Here is a 15,086-nt window from a genome sequence, read left to right as displayed (position 1 = left end):
GCAAGTGCCCCACGTGGATTATACTTCTTGCCCAGAAAATACACCTCACCGGTACTGACTGACCAGTAACATTCATTCATTCGTTCGTTCGTTCGTTTATTAGTTCATTCATGTGTTTGTTCTGCAAACATAAATCGAGTGTCTGCTACAGGGGAAGCACAGTGTGGGGTGCTAACGCTTTGCTGATGACCAGCATAGTCGTCCTTGCCTTCAAGGGAGCCACTGCCTCATGGGGGAGGTCAGGAAGGTGCACGGAAGGTCCGTAGGCAGAGAGCACCAGTGAACTCGCCAACGTGAAGTGCTGATCTGTGAAAACCAGCGGGAGATGAGCAAACCTAGAGGGAAGGGCTGCCTCGGAATGACGTCGTTGCGGGGAGAGGGGGCAGACACCAGAGTTTCGTGTTTAGACAAAGTGGGATTAGGTGAAAGTGATCCCTTTCATTTGATTAGTATGAGAATGCTTCCTGGGGGCAGACAGCCGGCCTGAGGGAGGGCGGGGAGCTGCGGAATGCGGGCCTAGGGGCGCTTTGGCTAGAGGAGACAGACCTTCCAAGCATAAATGGCCCTGGGAGGCTTCTCAGGCGGGCCACAGGAGACCGGGTCACAGGCAGGGCCTGGTGGGGGTAGGGTGGGGTGGGAGGGGTGGGACTCGGGCCAGACCGCGTTTTCCCCAGGGCCTCCTCTTCGTCCTAGCAGGGCTGTTCTCATTCACCCAAAGGGAAACTCAGACCCGACAGGTTGAGTGGAGCGACTTCTTGAAGTTTTGTGTTGGGGGGCCGGTGGAAAGGTGCGGGGGTGAGGGTGGGGGTGGGGAGCAGGCGGAGCCAGCCCTGTGGGCTAACGGAAAGGAAGTGGGAGAGGCCTGGGTGTCTCCTGTGGGGGAGAGCGGTCATCAGAGAGGTCACCCGTGGTCCTCCTCCCTTTCCTCCCTTTTTCCCCCTCTCTGAAGTTCCTCATTTCTTTCCGGGCCAGGAGAAGAAGGCTTTGCCACCCTGGCACTGCCAGACCTGGAGGGAAGGTGTGCCAAGGAGATAGGAGTCAAATGTGTCGCTCCTGCTGTGGTGCGTGGACCGAGTTCTTCAGGCATTCGTGGTTGCGCCGGGCTGTTTGTAGACCCACCCTATGTCCACACACACGAGGATACCATTAAAAACAACCCTAAGGGCCAAAGCTGTGGTACCTGGGGGTGGCAGGCCCCGTGATCGAGAGGAGAGGAGTAGAGCAGGCTGGCAGGAGGGCCGTGGGAGTGGGAGCTAGGCTTCGGGAGGTAGGCACTGGTCAGCCACAGCAAACAGCTGGAGGCCCCCGGCGCCCCGGCAGGTGTCTAAGGGGCATGCTGTCAGTGCCTCACGGGGGACAGGGGAGATGTGTGGGCTGCAGCAGACACATTTCCTGGAAAAGGTTGGGGGGTGCCTGAGCCAGCCCTGGAGGATGAGGAAGGCTCTGTGGGCCCCTCCCGGAGCTGAGGCTCCTCTCAAGTTCCCAGGGTGACAGTTCAGTCTTGAAACTGAAAGCAAAGTTCAGGCAAGAGCGTGAACCCACACAAGGCACAGAAGCCATCCTCTCCAGCGGGGGGGCAGTGGTGGCCGGGTGGCGATAAATGCCCAAAGCCTATGATCCACCAGTCCCTCTGTCTCAGGGCTCTCTGGGGGGCGTGACCAATTCTGAGAGTCCCCACCCCTGGAGAAGGGTCAGACCTGCGCTGGCCCTGCTGGCATAACACCCCACAGTGAGACGCTTCTTCCTCTACAGACTCTGCCTTTCGGAGCTAAGCGGCCACCATTTCCAAGGTAGAGGGAGCCAGGCAGGGTATGGAAGAGCACCTGGTACCCACGTGTGTCCCTAACCCACAGCCTCCCCCACAAGATTCTTTCTGAGCCAAGGGAATTTTAAGAATTCTTCATGCTACTGTCCCATCTATAGGGACGGATGGAGTGCCCTGATTTCCCCTGTGGCCACACCCTGGGGATTAATCTTCAGGGTGGAGAGAGCCCAGAGTCCCTCTATCTGTCACCTCTGAGGAGGCAGGAGAAAACACAGAACGAGGCTGTGTGTCTTCACAGCCAGCTCAGGTGCGGACGATATTGACAGACCCACACCGAGGCTCGGCCACTTCCCACCGGACGCAACTCAGTTAACTTCCTCCTTTTCCTGCCCCCCCCTTTTTTTAACCTGCTTCCTTTCTTCTCCCATCATCCTCCCCTGTTGGCAGTCTGGCTGTTGGCTAGACGTCCAGGAAAGAGCCTTACTCATTGCCCCTGTCTCTCCCTTCTCCCTAGGTGACTCCCGTGGTTGGCCCAGCCTTAGCATGCAGCCTTGAACCTGGCATAGGCCACCGCCTACTCCAGCTCTCTACACCCCTTATTTTACTGTGGCTCAGGATAGAGGCTCTAAGTTCCAAGGTACCTGAATAGCATCTCCTGGTCAAGAACACCCCCGCAGCTCCAGAGGGCCCTGTGAGTCCTGCTGTCGGCTCTCTGAGAAGACAGTATGGCCATTACCTTGCAGCCCAGTGACCTGATCTTTGAGTTTGCAAGCAACGGGATGGATGATATCCACCAGGTATGGCCCCAGAGAACACAGCCCGGTCGGCCAGGCGGATGATCAGACAGACACAGACAGGCCGGCAGAGAGCAAGCTAGGCAGCAGCCCCCTACTAGCCCTCCGGCAAGTACTGATCAAGCACCTACTAGGTCCAGGCCATTGGATCTCTGTGCCAGCCAAACAGTGCACCTGCTCGTCCCTCGTGCGGCCAGTCAGTCCCTGGGCGGTCATTCCATGTGCAGTCACGGGGTACCTGCTGTCACCAAGCCAGCCGTACGGCTGCAAAACACAGTGTCTAGGCTGTCAGCCGGTGAGCAATGCGGGCTGAACGCAGAGGTACACACGGACCCTCATGCACATGTCTACCCCCTTCCCGTCACCTGCAGTGTCACAGTGAGAAAGTTGCCGGGACAGCCATAGTGAGCATCAGCTCTCCCAGGTGGCCCCATAGGGCAAAGACCAATCCCTGGCCCCTTCAGACTCATGTCTCTAGCCTGGTTGATGGGCCCTTCCAGAACCATCTTTTCAGCCTCAATCTGAGGATGCAGATCTGGAAATGCAGTTCTCTGGTGGGGGGAAGGTGAAAAGGAGGACAGATTTGCAGCACTTGGGGCCGCACCGCTCCATATCTTGCTCTGTACTGGGGCTGAGAGAGCATGTTTTCCGTGCACTTGGCTGTACCCACTGGATGGTGTCTTGGCACACCCACTGTGACCCTCCACTCCTGTCCTTCCACAAACTGGAGAAGAGGCAGCCAACTACGGTAGAAGGAACAAAAGATTAAGAGTCAGGAGTCCTGATTTCTGATCCCAGTTGGGCTGCCACAGTATCACGTGGGCAAGTCCTGTCCCTACCCTATCTGGCTGCCGTCTTCCCACCTTCACCAAGAGGCGATCCAGTTGGATTATTTGTAAAGATACCCAGCCTAATACTGATGCTCTCTGTGCTGAATCCTCATGGGGACAGAAAACTTTATCTGACCTCTAGTGGCCTACCCAAGGCTGCCCCCTAGTGGGCTCTGGGCACACTGTACTTTCTATGCCGCTGGGTCTTCACCTAAAGTTGCTCTCTTACCCAACACCTGTGGTGTGCCAAGCCTGGCGGAAGGCACCATGGGAAGAGAAGGGGAGAAGAATTTAACCACACTGGGGTTCTCGATACTACTAGTCATTTTTTTTTGCCTTTTCTGGTCTGCTCAGCAACTGTCACTGTTCTTCATGGGGGCTCTTCTTCCTTCCTGATCCCATGATCCCACACCTGCCTCTCCACCCTCAGCAGACAGCTTCTGCTCCAATTCACAGAGAAACTCAGAGCTAGGGACACCCTCTGTGTACCTCCCTTCTCCCTTTTACTGATGACATCACTGTTCCTGTTTCCTTCCCGCTGCTGACCCGGGACAAGGAAATGTCCTTCTTCCTTCCAGTGGTATCTCCTACCCGTACTTAATCTCGTCTCTCCTGCCTCCAAGACCTCAAACTGTTGGTCACCTCCAGTGTCTCTCCCTTAAATCCTTCAGACCTTCCAGACATTTCTCCTCAACCCAGAACATCTTCAGGCCTCCCCAGCCCCAAAACACTCTCCCTTCTACCTATCTCCTTCAAAAGACCACCTTCTTAACTCCTTACTGTTCATCAGCACGGTCTCCACCATCTGTGCTTACACGCTCACCTCCTTTCTCTCCCTTTTTTAGGAAACCATTTGTATTAAAAGATGTGTCTTTAATACAAAAAAGTGTATAAATCATATGTATTTATGTATATGTATACATATATATATGAATAATTATAAAATGAACATCCATGAACTCACTATCCAGGTTAAGCAATGAAAGCATTACTAGTCTCCTCGAAGTCCCTGATACCTCAAACACTCAATGAGAGCTGACTCTACACTGGGCCCGTTCTATACGCTTTATGTGCATTGATCTGTTTACTTGCCCCTCTCCCCCGTTTTATAAATGAGGAAACTGATGCCCAGCAAGATTAGGTAGCTTGCCCAAGGTCCCACTGCTAAAGTAGCAGAGCTTGGTTTCAAATCCAGGTCATCTGGCTCTAGATCAGGAAAATCCAATGGAATTTCCTGAGATATTAGAAGTGTTCTGTATTTGTCCTGTCCAGTATAGGACCACTAGTCACAAGAGGCTATGGAGCACTTGAACTATGGCCAACGCAACTGAAGAACTGGACTTTTAATCTTGAAAAAATTTTAGATTCACATTTAAATAGTCACCCATGCCTAGTGGGCACCATATTGGACAGAATGCTTTCAACTCCATGGCCTCAGCCCTTCCTCTCTGAGATCCATCGTCCTGTGTTCCCTGAAAGGCCTCCAGCCAGGGTGACTGTTCAGTGGCTGAACCCAATGGCATTTAATCAATTTTTATTTTTCTGCATCCTTCAGGAGCATTAGGCAGAACTGAACATTCTCCTTCTTCTTCATGAAAAAAGAATTAAAAGCCCCATAAAAGAAAATTTGGAAAATACAGAAAATTTGAAAGAAAGGGGAAAAAGTCACCCAAATTCCCACAATCAAAATAGAATTCTTATAAACATTTGTTATAATTCTTCATATACATAATTAAAAAAAAAAGAGTTGTAGGGTGCCTGGGTGGTTCAGTCAGTTAAGCGTCTGCCTTTGGCTCAGGTCATGATCCCGAGGTCCTGGGATCAAGCCCTGCATTGGGCTGACTGCTGAGTAGGGAGTCTGCTTCTCTCTCCCTGCCTCACATGCACTCTCTGTCTCTCTGTCTCTCAAATAAATGAATAAATAAACCTTTTTTTAAAAGACAGTTACAACCACAGTCCTTTTTTTTTTTTTTTAAAGATTTTATTTATTTACTTGACAGGCAGAGATCACAAGTGGGCAGAGAGGCAGGCAGAGAGAGAGGAGGAAGCAGGCTCCCTGCTGAGCAGAGAGTCTGATGTGGGGCTCGATCCCAGGACCCTGGGATCATGACCTGAGCTGAAGGCAGAGGCTTTAACCCACTGAGCCACCCAGGCGCCCCAACCACAGTCCTTTTTTCAAAAAAGATTTTATTCATTTATTTGAGAGAGAGAGAGCACGAGTGAGAGAGCACAAGCAGGGGGAGCAGCAGAGGGAAAGAGAGAGAAGGAGGCTCGTCACTGAGCAGAGAGCCCGACATGGGGACATGGGGCCCAATCCCAGGATCCTGAAATCATGAACGGAGCTGAAGGCAGCCGTTTAACCAACAAACAGAGCCACCCAGGCACCCATAGTACTTTTTTTTGAAAGAAGTTTGCTTTTATTTATTTATTAATTATTTATTTACTTCAAAATGTAGAGCACGAGCAGGGGGAGGAGCAGAGGGAGAGGGAGATGGAGAGGGAGATAACCTCATGAGCACAGAGCCCTACACAGGAGCCCTTTCCCACAACCCTGAGGTTAGTACCCAAGCTGAAATCAAGAGTCGGACACCCAACCGACTAAGCCACCCAGCCGCCCCAATCACACTCCTTTTTCATTTAGCTTTGTTTGATTAGAGAACAACTATGCCCTCCAGGGGTCAAATTCTCATCCTGCTCATTGTATCCACTCTAGGGGATTTTGTGTCCACCCTTTTGAGCTCTTGGACACATATTTTTGACTCACTGATATGTATCTCTTTTTTTTTTTTTAAAGATTTTATTTATTCATTTGACACAGAGAGATCACAAGTAGGCAGAGAGGCAGGCAGAGAGAGAGAGAGGAGGAAGCAGGCTCCCCGCGGAGCAGAGAACCCGATGCGGGACTCGATCCCAGGACCCTGAGATCATGACCTGAGCCGAAGGCAGCGGCTTAACCCACTGAGCCACCCAGGCGCCCTATTTTTTTTTTTTTTAAAGATTTTAACTGATACGTATCTCCATGTTAAATATCTCAAAGGTACCTCAAACCCACCATATACAGGCACTATCCCCCTTCTCTTTCTCCACAACCCTGCTCCTCCTCCTCCTCCTCCTCCACATGAGCACTGTCCCCGTGTACCCAATGAATCAAGCTGGAAATTGGATCCCTCTTCCCCATCCAGACAGGGGCTGGGTCCCAACCTCCCACCTCTGTAATGCCTCTGTTCTTCCGTCTTCATTGCCAGAGACTGAACCCTCAGAGGTGCACAGTCAGAGGCCCTAATCTTGGATCCCGAGCTCTGACTGTAGGCTGAGCCCTTCACCCTCACCATTGACTAATCCTTTGCCATTGGCCTGCGAAGGAGCCTAACCATTCTCATAGACTGAGCGCTAACCTTCGCCATGGATTAACCCAGAACTACAACCAATTAAAACTGTCTGCTCCTGATTGAGTGCAGGTGGTGCAGAGCTACCCCATCTCTGTTCATCAGGAAGCTACTCAAAGCCTCACCTAGTGAGGTTGGACCCAGAGCAATGTCATCCCATACAAAGGACAGCCCGGGGGCCTCCAAGAATGAAGAATTGTAAGAAGGGCCGGATTTTTTTTTTTTTTCCTGGCAGAGGCAGGTGAGCTTTAAACCAGATCCCTATCTTGTCCGTAGCTGGAAGACCCCTCAGTGTTCCCAGCTGTGATCGTGGAGCAGGTGCCCTACCCCGAATTACTCCATCTGTACTCAGGACTGGAGCTGGACGACGTTCACAATGGCATCATAACAGACGGGACCTTGTGCATGGCGCAGGATCAGATCCTGGAGGGCAGTATTTTGCTGACAGGTTTGTTTCATTCCTGGGCAGGGGAGTGTGGAAGAGAAAGGGCTTCTGTCTTCAGGGACTGTAGTAGCCCACAGTGGCTTTCAGTGACCCCACGCAGCAAGGGCAGAGCCCCAGAGTGGGGAATTAGATGGGGTGGTTAGGACAAGCAAAAGGTCGTACCACCTCATAGAGGAGGAAACCATCCCAGGGGATCCGTGGTCTTCCAAGATGGAGCGGGACGTGGAAGCGTGGAGGGGGACTGGCTGGGGTGAGCGCAGAGAAAAGGTGGGGAGTTGCAGTAGGCGGTGCGCTAGCCCTTCCAAGTCCCTCAGCTCGTTAGCACTGTTCTCTGGGCTGACCCTGATGAGCTCTCTGCCCCGGCCCTGAGCACTGAGGGAACTTGTTTTCTGCTCACCCCGCACCCCACACCATGGAACCTGGATCCAGATGACAATGAAGCAACCTCACAAAGCATGTCAGCCACTGAAGTCTTGCTCAATGTCGAGGCTCCCAACGACATCCTGGATGAGAAGCAGATCTGTAAGTGTGAACCCTGGTGCCTTAACTCAAGGCAACAAAAAATGCCCTTTGAAAATATCACCTTCGTGCACTGGATTCGCAAGCATGCGTGCCCACAGCCACTGATGGCTGCGTAAACAGGCTCTTGAGCTGGGGCAGGAATGGTGCGGGGGCAGGGGGCACTGGAGACAGGGAAACGGGAGACAGGGAGAGTTTCCTTTTCCAATTTTTAAGTTGTGGTAAAATACACATAACACAAAATTGACAACCTTCACCATTCCTCAGTGTCCGTTTGTATTGTTGGGCAGCCATCACCATCATCCATCTCCAGAACCTTCCATCCTGCAAAACTGAAACTCTGTGCCCATTAAATACTCACTCCCTATTCTCCCCTCCCCTCATCCCCTGGCAGCCACCACTCTACTCTTTGTCGCTATGAATTGAACTACTTACTATAGGGACCTTAAAGGAGACAGGAGTGGAGTCACACAGTAGTGGTCTTTGGGGACTGGCTTATTTCATTTAGCATGGCATCAGGGTCTGTCCATGTTGTAGCATATGTCAGAAATTCCTTCCTTTTTAAGGCCGAGTACTATCTGCCAGGGTGACTTCGGTCCTCTCTGCTCTCTTGCCAGGGCCCCCAGGAAGACTATGCAGGGTGTGGCTGATTTAGAAATGTGCCAGGCTTGGAGCTCACCCCTCCACCTCCCGAGAAGGCCCCCAGGGCAGGCTCCTGGCCCAACTCCCCCTCAGGCCTTTGCCTGACTCATGGACAGGAGGACTTCCGGCCCCTCCTCCTCCCGAGGAGGTGCTGGGATCCCGTCGGGGAAAGAAAGCCTGAAGCTGACAGTTAAGAGTCCCAGCACTTCTGTTCTTTCCCTGTCACTAACGTGCACTCAGGCTTCAACAAATACTTACTGCATGCCTCCACGTGCCAGGCGCCAGCTTGCTGTGTGACCTTGGACACGTGCCCTGGCATCTCTGGATCTCAGTTTCCTTATCGGGAAAGTGGAGGAATTGGACTAAATGATACCTGAGGCGCCTTCCCATTGTAAAACAAGTGAATGACGAAATCAAGGTGGCCCTTTACCCTGGGTGTTGTTGCCTGGAACTTCCCCACTCCCAGCAGTGGGCTGTAAATGTGGCAGCCGTGATTGGGGCCAGCTCGTGCCCACAGCCCCGCAGAGGTTTCCTCTCCTTGTGGTGTGAGACACGTGAGGCATTTTCAGGTGTATCCTGTATCTGGGGCCGTGGGGGCCAGCTCCTCCATCCTCCCCGGGAGCCCCCCATCCTCTGACGTGCCGGGAGACCACACTCCTGCCCTGCACTGGGCCTCAGGCACCTCAGGCCTTTCTCTTTGCAGTCAGCACCTCCGAAATGCTTCCGGACGCAGACCCTGCTCCAGCTGCCCCTCTGCCCAACTATCTGTTTCCTGTCTCTGAGCCTGATGCCCTGAACGGGGCAGGTGACACTGATGACCAGGAGGGGCACTGTCTAGAGGAGAAGGTCCCCAGAGAGGAAAGTGCCAAGAAGACTGGAAAATCAAAGAAGAGAAGTAAGAGAGAGAGAGAGAGAATGAGAATGTGTGTGTATGTGTGTGTGTGTGTCTGTCTGTCTGTCTGTCTTCAGGGGGCTGCAGTAGGAGGGGGCAGGTCGGTGAGACTGTCCGAGGTGAGTGGGTCAAGGCTCATAGACACATTCAGAGGACTGCTCTTTGGTGTGACAGGGATGGATGAAAAGTCCTCCCTTCTGTACAGCCTGGCCTCATTGGTTGGCCTGCCCAAACCATGACGTTTCCCACGCTGCTCCTATCAGCCCAGCTTATGTGTAAACTCGTGCAGAAATGCTGAAGATCCCAAATGGGTTGCATCCTAGTCTGGTGTTCAGATACCGGGCTTGGCCCCTTGGCCAGTCCCTGGCCGTCTGGGGCCCTCTGCCTGTAAAAGATGCCTCGTGCAGTGTGCTTATCTTCTTCCTCAGACCTTGTGGAGCTTGTGCAAGAGGACTTTGGGCTTTCCCAAGCCCCCAATGTGATTGATTTACTCAGGCAAGGACTGCCCGATACTGCTTTGTCACTGTGGTGACCCAAACCCCAGTCTCACGCTTACCTGCACGACAGCTGCACCTTTAGGCTGCCTTCTCCTTTCCAAAATCAGGCCAGGCAGGTTGGGTTCATCGAAGGGTGACTCATTCGACAGCACTACACTTACGGCCATCCGGGCAGTAGAGTTCTGGTGCATCTCTGGGGCCCCAGCAAGAGGGCGGGATATTGGGCAGGCGCAGGAACGCGCAGGCTGGGGTTGCAGACAGGGATCCTGGGCCTCTGGCCCGAGTGACCTGGTTCTTCGTTATCCGCCGTGGCACCCCACTCGGGAGCCTGCACTGGAGCCCTCCGTATGGTCTCAGCCTCATCCTGCTCCCCCCCCTTCCCCTCACAGTCCGGAAGACAAAGGGCAACCGCAGTACCTCACCGGTCACTGACCCCAGCATCCCCATACGGAAGAAATCAAAGGATGGCAAAGGTAGGGCTGGGAGTCAGGCCGGGTGGGAAGGGGGTCGGGTTGCCCGGGGTGGCTCCTCACCACCTGGCCCTCTGCAGGCAGCACCATCTACCTGTGGGAGTTCCTCCTCGCGCTTCTGCAGGATAGGAACACCTGCCCGAAGTACATCAAGTGGACCCAGCGAGAGAAGGGCATCTTTAAGCTGGTGGACTCCAAAGCTGTGTCCAAGCTGTGGGGGAAGCAGAAGAACAAGCCTGACATGAACTACGAGACGATGGGGCGGGCACTGAGGTAGGAGCTGCTGGGGCGCTGAGTCCCTGCCCTGGGGGCTTCACCAAGCTCTTCTCCTCCAAGACGTCCTTCCTGCTTTAGGGTCTGCTGATGCTCAGTGCTGCTTGCCTCTAAGCCCGTCCCCAGACACCTTCTGGGAGGCACAGTCCCCTCCCTCTTACAGCTCCGTCCTAGCTTTTTCTCTTTTTATAGAGAAGAGCCTTTTGGGGCCTCCCATCCCCACGAAGGGCATTCTGCCGGCCAGAGGCCTAGGGAGGCAGACCTGAGTCAGCCGTCCTTGGTCTTGCAGGGCTGGGAGACCGCCGAGTTCCCCACCAGCCCATCCTTCACTCCCCCCTGATCCTTTGCCCCAAAGCAGAGTGGGGCTAGCATTTGAAAGGGCTTTTCATGGCCCTTCGTATCCTCGGCGGTTGGGGGGGGGTCCTCAGAAATTTCATAAAAGCCTTCAAAGTCCAAGAGTTGGCTTTACCCCTTCCCTTGACTTGAGACTCGCATCTGGCTGGCAGGCCAGCCTCCACTGCCCGCTCGCCCTGCCCCGGAGGGCGGTGTGTGCCTGTCTAACTCCCCACGCCCTGCCCTCTGCCCCCCAGATATTACTACCAAAGAGGCATCCTTGCCAAAGTGGAAGGGCAGAGGCTGGTGTACCAGTTTAAGGAGATGCCCAAGGACCTAGTGGTGATCGAAGACGATGAGGAGAGAACTGAAGTCACGGCGGCCTCCCCTCAGGCCTCCACTCCCTCAACCTCCTCCACCACTACCGCCCGACGAGCCAGCTCCAGGGTCTCGGCTAGAGCTGCTCCCCAGGGCAAGGGAGGCCCTTCCTGGGAGAAGCCAAAGGTTCAGAACGTTGGCTTACCGCCGTCTGCGAATCTGGAATTGGGACTGTCTACAGATGAGGAGATCCCCACTACCTCTACTGTGCTGGCCTCTCTCCCAGAGAGCCAGGCCAGACTCACCAAAGCCGTGAGGTAAGGGCCCCAGAGTCGTTACATGTCTTCCCGGAGTACCTCTGGTCCGGTGGGGTTGAGATGTTCTCAACCTCTTGCCGAGTTCTGCTGTATCTCCAGTCTCACGGGAACCTCACAGAATCCCTGGGAAGCCAGTGGAGTCCTTGTTGATCAAGAGAGGAAAAGTGACTTGCCCACGGTTGCACACCAAAATAATGGCAAAGCCAGCCCTTGATCTGTGTGGCGTCTGTCACCAGCTGGGGGGTGTTATCTCAGAGTGCTCCCCCAACTGTCACCAGAGCCCTCCGTGTCAGGGCCCATCTCCCCTAGCCCCCTCCGCTGCAGAAAAGTGGCAACGGAGAACGTGACAGAGATGCCCGTTGTGCTTCCCTCAGGCCCTCCAGAGCCCCCTGGAAAGCTCTTGCTGCTGCTTGTCCAGGTGAAGTGTCTCCACATTTCCCCTGAGAAGGCCGGGTTTGAGCTCTGTGTGTGTGGCACTCAGTGGGCTGGCGCGGGCGAGGTGCCCTTCTGAGGGGTGGTGAGGAACAGGAACTCTGGTGTCAGAAGGCCTAGATGTGGGTGCCTGCGACTAGCTGTGTGGCCTCGGGCACATTACCTAACCTCTCTGTGCTCCCATTTCCTCAAGCTGCGAGATCAGATTATTAATCTTACTCAGTGCGTGGCTGTTCAGAAGACGGAGGGAAGTACCACATGTCGGTCCTTGGGGCTGATTCCTGACCTCTCCTAAGTGCTCAGCGGACGTTCGCTGATGCAGCAATGAGGAGGACACCTCCTCCAGCTCCGTCTCTCCTGCGCCCTCCTCCCCACCCTGCTGGGAGACGCCTCCCGCCTTGACCAAACCTGCTTTCTGTTTCTTCTCAGTGCTGCTTCGGTGCCCGGCAACATCCACCTGGGAGTGGCCCCAGTGGGGTCGGGCTCCGCCTTGACCCTCCAGACAATCCCACTGACCACAGTGCTGACCAGCGGGCCTCCTGCCAGTGCTGCTTCCACACAGCTCGTTCTTCAGAGCGTTCCGCCGGCTTCGACCTTCAAGGACACCTTCACTTTGCAGGCCTCTTTCCCCCTGAACACCAGTTTCCAAGAAAGTCAGGTGGCGGCACCAGGGGCTCCACTGATTCTCAGTGGTCTCCCCCAACTTCTGGCTGGGGCTAACCTTCCGACCAACCCGGTGCCATCCTCTGTTGCAGGGGCTGGACCGGCCGGGCCCAGCCCTCAGCCCCCCGGGACTGTCATCGCTGCCTTCATCAGGACTTCCGGTGCCACCGCAGCCTCTGGGGTCAAGGAGGGGCCGCTGAGGCCCTCCTCGTATGTGCAGGGCATGGTGACTGGGGCCCCGATGGAGGGGCTGCTGGTTCCCGAAGAGACCCTGAGGGAGCTCCTGAGGGATCGGGCTCACCTTCAGCCACTTCCCACCCAGGTGGTTTCAAGGGGTTCCCACAATCCGAGCCTTCTGGGGAACCAGACTTTCTCTTCTCCCAGCCGCCCCACTGTTGGGCTGACTCCAGTGGCTGAACTTGAGCTCTCCTCAGGCTCAGGGTCCGTGTTTATGGCTGAGCCTAGTGTGACCACCTCTGGGAACCTGCTGACCAGATCCCCAACCCCTGCCCCCTTCTCCCCATTCAATCCCACTTCTCTTATCAAGATGGAGCCCCATGACATATAAATGAACGGGCTGGGGGAAGCGTGCCTCACCAGGCCGAGTTGAGCATCCTTTTCATACGGACTTCCTCTAGCAGAGACTGACTGAAGCAGGACATCTGCCCTTACTTTTTGGTGGGATCTCAGTACACCGGATCCCCTGTTCCCGACCCCTGTCCGGTGTCACGGTGGCCACACCATGCCCAGTTTGAGCGTCCCTGGCATCAGACCATGGCCTTCAAGAGCACTAGGGGATATGCTCTTGTCAGGGTAACGGGCTGACTGGGTGATGGAGGGAGAAAGAACCTCCAGAGAAGTCTGGCTGGGGCCGATGCAGGGGCTCTGTGGGGGAGAGTCCTTTCGTGGGGCTGTTCGCCGTCTGTGTTCCCTCCACGGGGAATTTCCTATCCCATATGTGAATATCTCTGTATGTATTTGTGTGTACTCGTGGGTCTGTATCTCTGTTTCTTTGGGGAGGATGGGGGTGTAGCTGTGAGGTCTTCAAGGGTCTGTGTTTCTGGGTCAGCTGCAGAGATGGTGGGTTTTTTTCTTAAGGGAAAGCATTCTCTAGTTCCCTTTGGACAAACCATTCAGTTGCCCTGAGGCTATGGGGTACAGGCTGGATCCCCCAGACTGGGAGAGATGTCACAGAGCTGGAGCAGATCCAGGGGAGGAGGGTTTCGACGGATATGTGTGCTGGGGAAGACGGAGTTCAAAGGGACAGGGTCAGACCCAGATACGAAGTCCCCACGCAGGGCTGGCTTAATTGAATGTTTGCGTCAAGGGCCTGGGCTGTAATACCAGCCTTTGCTGGCACACTGGCCTACCCACCCCCCACGACCCGGGGATCCTTTTCATTAGTTTTGCCCCAGTGTCTCCCTGCTGTCCGGCGTGGCTGGGGTAGCCGTGGAGCAGCGGACACTGAGGCTGCCTCCCCTCCTGCCCGTGCGCGCCCGCTGCCCAGCCTGCCTTCTACTCACCTTGTAGGTTTGCCAGCCCGCCTCCCCACGATGGCTACCGCAGACCTCGAGCGGACCGCTGGCCCTCATCGCCGACTCCCACACCTAGCCCTGACTCTACGCCGAGAAGACAGGAGCCGGTGGATGTGAGCCCGCATGACACGTCTGTCTCTGCCCGGTCCCCTGCTTCCATCTTCTCTCTTTCTGAGGACGTTTCAACCCATCCTCTCCTAAGTGAACCCCTCGGCTTCACTCCTCCTTCCCCTTCTTTGCATTAGCTTGCCTCTCTCCAGCCAAACTGGGGGCGAGCCTAAGAGCTAAGACGCGTCAGCCTCAGAAACAGTTCTATTATCTGGTGAATTTGGTTAATGTGAATCAGTGCCCAGGCCCTTGGCTATGTCCTCAGTAGAAAACCATCCACTTGAACTAACTACCTCCCCTGGTTGCTGCCAAGCCTCCTGTGTTCTCTCCCACTTTCTTCTTGTTCTTGTCCCCTTCTCTCTCTGGAAAGAACCATTTATGGGTGTGCAGGTGTGTTTATTACACATCTCCAGCACTTGGTATTAAAATGCTTTTTTCTAATATAATCCGTTTATTATGATAAATTCCTGATGGTGGAAAGTGAAACATCCTGCAAAAGAGTCACCTTAAAAAAAAATTTGCACAAAGGCGCTAGGCAGTTTAGGGAGTGGCCTTGCCCCCCTCCCCCACCCCCGATTTCACAGAACTCATCTGAAGGTCACTGATACCCTTCCCTGACATCAAATGTCTTCTTCACAGTTCTCGGTCCCCGAGAGCCCTGGCAGCTTGTGACACTACTTCCCCCCCCAACCCTGCTGCAGCCCCCACACCTGCCGCTCTAAGTGTGGGTGTGCCCCCCACAAAGGCTTTCCTCCGTTCTTCTGGCTCTGGCTTGGCTCTTTGGGGACGGGTCTGAGGTCGAGGGCGGCAGCTCCTGCTTACATTTCGAGCGGCTGGCTGGACATTTCCATCCAGATGCCTGTCATG

General features: G+C 54.6%; 1 protein-coding gene across 3 annotated transcripts in view; it reads left to right on the top strand.

Moving 5' to 3' along the window:
• Positions 1 to 14,665, top strand: part of ELF4 (E74 like ETS transcription factor 4) — a 40,013-nt gene extending 25,348 nt beyond the window's left edge. For 2 of the 3 annotated variants that reach the window (XM_032329626.1, XM_032329627.1), the window contains exons 2-9: positions 2,280 to 2,562; positions 7,052 to 7,223; positions 7,650 to 7,742; positions 9,085 to 9,276; positions 10,160 to 10,243; positions 10,321 to 10,513; positions 11,104 to 11,481; positions 12,343 to 14,665. In XM_032329626.1, coding sequence (XP_032185517.1) covers positions 2,491 to 2,562; positions 7,052 to 7,223; positions 7,650 to 7,742; positions 9,085 to 9,276; positions 10,160 to 10,243; positions 10,321 to 10,513; positions 11,104 to 11,481; positions 12,343 to 13,144 — 1,986 coding nt within the window. In that variant the 5' untranslated portion in view covers positions 2,280 to 2,490 and the 3' untranslated portion in view covers positions 13,145 to 14,665. Of the gene's footprint in view, positions 1 to 2,279; positions 2,563 to 6,401; positions 6,974 to 7,051; positions 7,224 to 7,649; positions 7,743 to 9,084; positions 9,277 to 10,159; positions 10,244 to 10,320; positions 10,514 to 11,103; positions 11,482 to 12,342 lie in introns of those variants that run through there. The other variant, XM_032329628.1, reaches the window with a different exon arrangement.
• The last annotated feature ends 421 nt before the right edge of the window (positions 14,666 to 15,086 follow it).

This window comes from Mustela erminea, chromosome X (genome assembly GCF_009829155.1).
Source record: "Mustela erminea isolate mMusErm1 chromosome X, mMusErm1.Pri, whole genome shotgun sequence".
In the NCBI taxonomy this organism is placed as follows: Eukaryota; Metazoa; Chordata; class Mammalia; order Carnivora; family Mustelidae; genus Mustela; species Mustela erminea.
Note: the sequence above shows the minus strand (reverse complement) of the source record. Positions and strands in the feature narration are given on the sequence as shown.